At 42.3% G+C, this 9640-nt stretch overlaps 1 protein-coding gene across 1 annotated transcript; it reads right to left on the bottom strand.

Moving 5' to 3' along the window:
• Window positions 1-7432: 7432 nt before the first annotated feature.
• On the bottom strand, window positions 7433-8601 carry LOC101774183 (vegetative cell wall protein gp1). The gene has a single exon (XM_004983345.3). The coding sequence runs from the start codon at window positions 8424-8426 to the stop codon at window positions 7827-7829; it is 600 nt and encodes a 199-aa protein (XP_004983402.1). The 5' UTR covers window positions 8427-8601; the 3' UTR covers window positions 7433-7826.
• Between the last annotated feature and the right edge of the window lie 1039 nt (window positions 8602-9640).

Below are 9640 nucleotides of genomic sequence, written 5' to 3'. Positions count from 1 at the left end.
TCGATACATAATATCATGGTGAAACCTACCATGATATCAACCACCATGATCCTTGCCGACCGAGGACGGGTTCCACTCAACCGTTCAACCCGGAAGGAGCTGGGACGGTCAAGTCACACTAGCAACCAAGTCATTCACATCCACATTTTCTGAAAACATAGCCACAAGCAAGGCTGAGTATACTAATACTCCGCAAGACTTACCCGTTAGGTGGTATCTAATCCACCGACTCCTAGACATGCAAGGCTTTTTGGCTGAGAGGTTTGTTTTGCCAAAAGCTCCTAAAATATGTCCTTACTTACAAATTTTAGCATCAAGTTCCAATTGATTAACCATTCTAGGAAAGCATCTATTCTAAACAAGCATGGTAGAACAAGAAATTTAATCAGGCAACAATATTAAGCATCATCCTTGTTCACCTTATTACTCAATGCAAGAAAAGAGGTCAATCAGTCCCAAACTATGAGAAGCAGACGATTCGAATCGAATTTATTAACCTTGCAAGGTGGACCTAAACACATGACATATGCTACTGCCGCGATGAGTTCACATATATCAACGGTTTCTGTCAATTCGTGATCCAGATCCCACTTCCCTTGGATACAATGCTCCAACGGTCCCGGAACGACGTTGTACCATGGCTGCACTTGTACCCACATGCGGCCGCAGGGGAACCCAGTTCCAGAGAGAGGGGGGAAAGGTCCGCACCGGTTCAATCAAGTACTAGGTTTACTGATTCCCCATACTCTCAGCATGTATTTAGTACGTTCAAAAACTTGATCAAGACACCCACACGTTTCGACCTTAGCAATTTTTCCTCTATACAAATGGGGCATCAATAATTGCAGAACATAGCACCCAGCCCCACCTGTGAACCTTATGATTCCAACATAAGTAAACAGGCAACTCCTATAGTATGCGAATGACAGAAAATCACTCGACTTTTATTGTGTCCCTATTTAGCATAGCATCTACTCGACTTAACATGCTAGTATTCAAGTCATGGGTACTAGGAGCATGCAACTAAGGTTTCAAGCAACTCCTACGAACTTAATGCACAAACATAAGTAACATAAGTATTGCATATTTGGAAACCAGTGTTATGCTTCGGGGCTTGCCTTCTTGCCTAAAATCAGCCTTGGGCTCTTCCGAACTTTGGTTTGGGCCTTGGTGTGCCTCGATCAGGTTTAGCTCTCCCACTTGCTGTCCTTCTTCGTTGTCCGGTACGAGCTCGTATGTCCCGTCAGCGAGGTTAGTTTCTACACGAGATGCATATGCATAAGATTTCGTTCATAAACTTTCACGACGTAGGTTTCAATTCGTTATTCATTACAAAAGCATAGGGTGTATTTTCGACCACATTCACCTAGAGAAGTTTATAAACCTTTCTTTCCTTTTGACAAAACAAGCTTAGTTGGAAAGAAAACATGGATTTTATTTTGATGGTGATTGTGTACACATATAAGATTTTAACAACTTAGAATTCACAAGATAATGGATGGTGGTGTTTTGGTACTGTTTAGTAAACCTTTTAGAGATGATCATGCTACTGATGGAAAGTTTAAACAATCATTTGTGAGTATACCAAGCCTAGTAATAATTATTTTTATTAAATAAACTAGCTTTTAACATGAATAATTGTTTCAGGAAGCATTTTTTAATATATGACCATCAAATGTTTACAGACGCTTCTCCACTACACAAGTGATCTACTGTAAAAATTTGAGAGGCATTTGACTTCTAAAAAATTTACTTAAAAATCAAACAGTACTAATTTGTAGAATATGAAGATTGAGTTTTAACTGATGTTTCATTAACAATATGGCTCAAAAATTTTACAAAACGGTTACTAACACTAACAGAGGCTACTGTAAAGTTTTCAAGATTTAACGAGCATGAGAACTATTTATCACATAATAAGTACCTTAAAACACATGTATTTATTTAAGCAATGTTAAACTCATATCTTACAGAAGAAAATATTTTTCCTAGTCCTATATGTAAATCAGGAGCCTAACAAAACAAGTTTCATATTTTTCACATTTTTCTAAATTTTTCTATGCCTTTTCAAAGTTTACAGCTATTTAATCTAGGAAATAAATCCAATACCGAGGTCAACTTGCAAAATAGCCCCTGATCTAACGTTTTCTCGTGCAAAGGTCCCTGCACTTTTCCCATAACCCCTTATTGCACAACAGGAGGTTTCCACGGACAGAAGATGGTGGCGGAGGAGCTCGCCGTGGGGAGCATTGTCCGGCGAGGGAAGGCAGCCGGGAGGCGGCAAAACAAAGGCGAGACGTCGCGGGGAGGCTCCTGGCGTGAGGAATCGGTCAAAGACTCAACAACGTTGAAAAATTTGGCCAGCAAAGATGTGGAATTTGGAGCTTGGTGTACTGGCAACGAAGGTTTGGGAGGGGCAAGGATTTGGGAGAGCCTAGTTGCTCTGCTTTATAGGCGAGGGGGAAGCGGGGGCATGGTCAGAATTTCACATGGGCGACGTCCTTGGAGCCAATCCGGTGATGGGCGTCGGCCTTGGTGGCCAACGGCGTGCAGCTCTGCCGGTGTTGCCCAACCAGAGAGGGAGACGTGGGAGGGAGGAAGAAGAAGCCTGACACGTGGGCCCAACCGGGATTTAAAATACTCAAATTTCTCCACTCATTTGACCCAGCTACACTCACCCAAAAATTCCCCAAAAATACTAATTTGAAAGATAAAAATGCAAAAAACACAATGCAACAAAAATCAACTCAAGAGCTGGTTATGTTTTCACGCAATTGACAAAAGGAAACGGCCAAAATTAAAATTTAAATGAATTTGTAACACAAGTAAACATCACTAAAAAATTAAGTAAAATTTTTTTAAAATCATCAAATTTCATCTAGTATTTAAATAAATTAATAGGAGGCACAATTGCATAGCAAAAATTTGAGTTGCTTCACAAGTTTGAATTTTGACAATAAATAATAATTATGTGATCTTCACAATGCATAACTTCTACTCAATTTTTGAACATCTTCCACTCAAAATCAAGAAAGGTGATAATTGTGAAAGTTGCTTCATTCGAAAAGATATACCACTTTTATATTGGCCAAAATTTGAGTTCTTATATAAAATTTATTTTTACTTGCTTTCCAAGTGCTTTAGTAAAAGTCATTTAGAGTTAGCTTTGATTTATTCTTTAATCACTTTGATGTATTTTTGATTTAGTCTCTTAATTACTAGGGATGTCACATATCCTCAACCCCTCATCCAGCAGAATTGCAATTTCCTCAACCCCATCATCCTGTAGAATTGCATTTTCCTGAACCCCATTATCCTGCAGATTTGCATTTTCCTGAACCCTATCCTAAAATGTTTCTCCATGATGGATCCACCTAGTGTAGGTGCTTGCTATCCCAGTTCTAAGTAAGTGCATGTTCACCACTTCTATAGTAAATCTAGATTGATTCAGGCATCCATGACATGGGCATAGTATTTATTCATCGTCAGAGTATCTACTGTTAAACAAATTCCATGAAATCATTGACCCCTTTCTCATGCTCTGGGGTAAATAGTTTACAACCATGTATCCAACGTCTATCCATGTGGGAAATTTTGGCAAATTCAACTCAAAATTATTGACCAGATTGAAAGATCTTAATGCGAAATGAAATTTACGTGAATTCAACTCAAAATTACTAACCAGATTGACGCGCCACAGAAGGAAGCACCAGATTTGTGCTATCGTAGGATTGAGCTGCCGCGGGGAGGCTCAGATCTCCGCTGGAGTGCTCCGTCCTAGCCTCCTTCTCTCCATTCTTCTTTTTTCCCTATCGCAGGAGCACGACAATGGGTAAACTATTTTTTGGCTACAATGCGGGCTTTTCTGCCGCCAACTACCACACTCACCTGAAACTTACCTTACATGTGGGACTTGGTCGCGGTAAAGACTTCCCATTGAATCGGTAACATGTTTGACCCACGGGAGGAGCATGTTTTCCATTTTATTTTACCACCCTATTTATTAGCTTGAACTTACATGTGGGGCCCTAGTTGGTTTATGACATTTTCACGGACCTTATATATTCACAAAAGTACCATGTAACAGCGAGTAAAGATTTTTTTTTTTTTTGCTACAGTGTCAACTTTTATGATGTTCCATAACTTTATCATAAAATTTGCTCGCATGTGAAACTTTATGATGTTTTCAGCTAGAAATGTCATAGATCTATGATGAGAACAAATGTGTCATAAACTTTATGGGGAAGTTGGTAGGGATCAGAATAGTTAGGAGGAAAACCTTCATCGACAAGGACTTCAAAGATGTGCAACAAACCTATTATAGCATCATGCAACACCTCACAATAATGTCACCTTTAGTCGGTCAACACTTGAGTGTGATTCATGCTCAAAGTAATGGCCGCTCGAAAGATTGGATCATGAGGGAGCACAAGCGTTATGACTGCATGGTTGAAGGGTCTGAATCTACCAATGGGGAAACCATGGGAGATCAAACGATCAAAATATTGGCAGCTGGCCTGTCTAGCCAGGTCACATCATGGCAAGAGTATGATATTAATGGATATCTATTTTATACTGCCGCGAAGGACAAGAAGATTGTATCTCAGAATAGTGGTGTTTGTCTTGAGGCCTTAGATGAGAGAACTGGCTAAAGTACCACATATTATGGCATCATAGATGATATATGGGAAGTCCACTATGGTTCCAATATACAGATCCTGGTTTTTCGGTGCCATTGGGTCAAACACCCTAAAGGTGTTGAAGTGGATGGCTATGGGCTCACAATTGTTGACCTCAACGATGTTGGTTACAAATATGACCCTTGGGTACTTGCTTCACAAGTTGCATAGGGTTATGTATGTTTTGATCCTGCAGAAAAGACAAAGCACGTCGTAGTCCCTGGAAAACAAGAAATCTTAGGAGTTTATGGTGTCGAAAACGTTGAAGAATATAATCAGTACAATGGAATGAACCTCTTCACAGACCTACTACAGAAGATGATGATTTTAGAAGCAAGCATAAAGAAAGATGAAATGCCCTGGGCATGCAAGGATGAAGAATCAAGAATTGTTACTGCATAATATATAGCAAGTAATTATCTCATGTAGTTTGAGTCAATTATCTCATGTAATATGTACTTTCAATCAATTATTTCATGTAGTGTGAATCAATTATGTCATGTAACTGAAGCCATACTTTAAGGTTTCTACACTCTTAACCCTTATATGTACTGTAATACTCTTGGCTTATTTTTTCCATGATCTATAGCTCATTATAACCTTAGTGTGGGAGGTTCAAAAAAATTTTTGGTGTTTTGCTATTTCCCATGTTTAAATGAATTTTTTTACTAAAAGGAAAATAATTTGTTGGGGTGGTTGATGTCGTCACCCGCCCCTGAAATAATTTCTATGGGCGGGTGATGGCATCAACCGCCCCTGAAAATTGTTACCAAGGGTGGGTGATGGTGCCACCCGTCCTGGAAATCATTACCAGGGGTGGGTGATGCCATCACCTGCCCTTGTTTTTGCCCCTATATAGGCGGTTGGCGTCGGGGACATAGCCAAATTTTCGAAAAAGCGCGCGGGACACCGTCAAGATACCAAAATTTTGCCTCCATCCCCCGCTCCGGTGCCGCTCCCCTTCCCCGCGGGCTCCGACGCTACAGTGCCTCCCCTTCCCCGTTGGGTCGCCGTGCTGTACCTCCTCTCCTCCCCCGCGCCACCTCTCCACCATTGGGCCGCAGCGCCGGCCGCACCTCCTCCCCTCCTCCTACGGCTCCTGTCATGGTGCCTCACCGCGTCGTTGCCACCACCGGGGCCGGGACCCTCCTATCACCGGCGACCTGCCTCCCCTCCCCGTGGCACCAAGAATTGCGGCGCCTCCCGTCGTGGTGCCTCAGCACTGCTGCCACCGCCGACCAAGCCCCTCTCGTTGCTAGCGACCTGCCTCCCCGTCTGCGGACTGCTGTCGTGGCACCTCCCCTCCCCGTGGTGGCTCCCTCCCCATCCGCAGTCAGTTTCTTATCTTTCCATTTTTTTCATTTTGATTTTATTTAACTGTGAGTAGTAATACTTAGTGAAATGTGAATGTGAATGTGAAATTGTGGATGTGAATTATGAAATTGTGAATGTGAATCCAATTTTAAATTTTGAAATGTGAATTCTTAATAAGGATGCATGCATGTGAGTAATGTTACATCTTTTAACTTCCTGAGATATGGAACATTCGTTTATCATTCTAATCATTCTTTTACCTTTAGTTATGTTACATCTTTTAACTTCCATCACATTATTCTCATCTTTTAGGATATCTTTGGTAATACCATTGCGTCAATGAGCTTTCATGCTATTCTGGCTCAAGTCTTGTATGTGTCGAATTATAGTTACATGGATGGAAACCCAATACGGACCAGAGATTACAAGCTCTAGGCTCATCTCACTTTCTACAGGCCACATCAGTTTACCTCTCCATTGTTCGAGATTTATGGTAGTGTATGTGACCGTCCATGTAAAATGACAGAGACTGCACTCATCCATGCTTTAGCTTATTTTGATGAAGTTCTAGGCTTTACGATTGGAGATCTTAACTATGTTCCATATCTAAGGAATAGAAGCGGAGTAGTATGAAATATGTAACATGCATGGATGTACCCCTACTATTTTCTTATGGATTTGAACTCTTCTCTCTAAGACTTTAAGTATTAATGTACGAACTTACATATTGTCAGAACTGGTTATATTGTATTGTGGTATGGATGTACCCCCTACCTTTTTCTTATTGATGTACGAACTGGTTATATATATTTTATTGCATATATAATGTTCTTTGAGTGTTGGATCTGAATGGGTTGGTAAAAATCACATTTAAAAATTTGGCGTGAAAATGGTACAAAATTTTGGCCGGAACAATATTTCAAGGGGCGGGTGACGCCATCACCGGCCCCTAGAAAACAATTTTTAGGGGTGGGCCATGGCGTCACCCACTCCTGCAAACAACTATTTGTAGTTGCGAAAGCCACGACCGGGTAGCACGTCCGCCCCTGAAAATACTGTGTCAACCGCCCCTAGAAACCATTTTTGTAGTAGTGTGCATCACAAGTCACGCGCTTGGTTACGCGAAAAGGAACGCGAATACGCGCGCGCTTGTGTAACCCAACCCCTATTTTCTTCTTCAGTTACGTATTCAGAGAAATGAGAGAGCTCTCCTATTTAATTTGACTTGCACAAACTCAAATTAGCAGTATGGGACTATTAAATGTGCACTATTACTTTGAGATTTCATCCACAAGTTACTGTTTTAATACAAAAGTTATTAGCCATTGATGATTGACGATTGATATTTTTAGAGATGCAAGTGGATACTATGCCTTTCCCTACATATAAATGTATCGAGCTATCAGCTATGGCAAAATCTTGTCAAATCGAGGCATGGATTCACAGCATAACTTTGTGAGTGGCTGAATATTGGAACCACAAACTATTTATTGAGCACAAATGGTGAACGATACATATGCGAAAGAGAAAAGTTTTGATCTTGAATTCTTGATACAAGCCAATAAAAACAGACCCCATCAAGAAGGTTAACTCTGAATGCTATGCAAACCCCTTAAAATTAGGTTCACTTTCGCATCACAGGACGCAACCCAAAAAACAGAAGGATTTTAGAAGAAAATAAGAAGCAAATAACCCATTTTTAAAAAGCCATGGTAGCAGTTTTCTTCCATCCAAAGAAAAAGTCTTGGTGGAAGAAAGACGCGCACGTACTGGTGGCGCCGGAGGACGCCTCCCGCCGCCGGTGGTCGCGGCGGTGCGCTGTACTTCCAGCGTCTACACGGCGCAGGATGCCGCGGCAGCCTTCACGGCGGCAGCCCGGACGAGTGAGAAGGTGGGCAGGGGCAGGCTGCTCGGCGGCGGCGCGAGCGCGTGCATCAGGTCCTCGACGAACCCCCTGGTCACCTCGCGCTCCAGGTCGTCCAGCGCCTCGTCTACCGCCGGCGCCGGCGGCAGCGGCGTGGCGCGCTCCAGCGGTTTCCTCCGCTGCGCCCTCGGTGGCTCCTCACCCGGCGGCCTCGGCGCCCGCGGCTTCTTCCTCTTGTACTCTCCTAGTCCCGTCCTCCTGGGCGCCGCGGGCTTTGCCATGGCGGCGGCGCCGGCCGGCGGCGGCGGCGCGGCGTACTTGGCCATGGTCGCTACCATCACCGGCGGGAGCGGGAGGCGAGCTGCCGCGCGGCGAGGAGGCAGCGGAGGGAGGGAGAGCGAAGGTTGCATGTATGGCGTGTACTGAAACGGAGGCAGCTGCGAAACGTATGGGAAGGAGCTGTAGATGCTAGTGTGAGGCGCCAGCATGCGGCAGCCATCGTCGACGGCGTCCGTCCACCTCATGAAATCGAATCCGCTGGCGGATCGATCGATGAGGACATTGTCCATCTCAATGATCTTGATGAGGATAGCGGCTAGATACCCTGGCTTCTTGGAGGAGAGGGGAGAAAGAGAGAAGCGAAGAGGAAGGCTGAGGTGCCAAGCCGCTTGCTTCTCGCTCCCGGCCGGGCGAGGGGCTATCTCGGAGGTGACGCCGCCGACTCTTATAACCGAGTTGGCGGGTGGCGGTTGACTTTGAAGTCGACGGTTTGAGTTTGTTATTAGCAAGTGCTTTGCGCATGCGAATCTTTTAACCTCAAGAGCTGATATTGCTTGTTGCTCCTCTAGGATATTAGCAATAAACTCCTTACTCGTCACATTATCTACTTCACCCGGGAGGATATACGTTTTTAGTATGATGCTCCAATAATCTTCCAATAAATATTTCCTAGTTAATGGGAATATCCAATATCCATTTGGAGAGTTACTTTTGCAACCTTCAAATAATTTCATCCTAATCCAACTATCGTATTGAGAGAGTTAGAGAAGAGTTAGGATGAATTATAGGGTCATCCCAATAATTATTGGGAAAAAAGAAAACTAAAGAAAGTCTGCTGGAGCACTAGTTTTTGCCAACTCTCACAATATTGGGAACTACTAAAGATGCTCTAATACTTTTAAAAATATTATCATAAGTAAAAAAATTCTATTTTAGATTTTTTATAATAAATCTATTTATGTCATTATTTGTGATGGTCAGAGAAAAAAAAAGTTTGACATAGGATAAATTTAAAGAAATCTATAATTATCATCGGAGGAAGTACCATTTCTAAAATGCAAAAAATTCCAAAATAATATTTTTTCTACTTTCAAAAATAATGTCAGTATCTAAATGCTAACCTAAGAAGTTTTAGAACTTTGTTTAAGTGAATCAAATTGTATATGAAAAGATTAATGCAATAGCTAGTTGTTTGGTGGATTATTACTGTACCAATACCGTTTCCTTCAAATTTGAGGGGAAAAAAATCCAAAAACGCTAAACATGAATAACCTCATACAAGCATAAGCATATGTGATAACTCATGAACATGTGATGAAATATCATATCATTTCTAAAAAGAAAACCGAAAAAAATATGAATTCTCTTAGAACAAATATGCATGTTGTAGAAAATTCCAGGGGCTTCCATGCAAACCAGCCTCTCCAATCAACTTGCACGGTTCGGCAGAAAACAAATCCACCGACCAGTACGGTCCGGCCCAACCGCCCATGATCACAACTGC

Source organism: Setaria italica, chromosome IX (assembly GCF_000263155.2).
Source record: "Setaria italica strain Yugu1 chromosome IX, Setaria_italica_v2.0, whole genome shotgun sequence".
Lineage (NCBI taxonomy): Eukaryota > Viridiplantae > Streptophyta > Magnoliopsida > Poales > Poaceae > Setaria > Setaria italica.
Note: the sequence above shows the minus strand (reverse complement) of the source record. Positions and strands in the feature narration are given on the sequence as shown.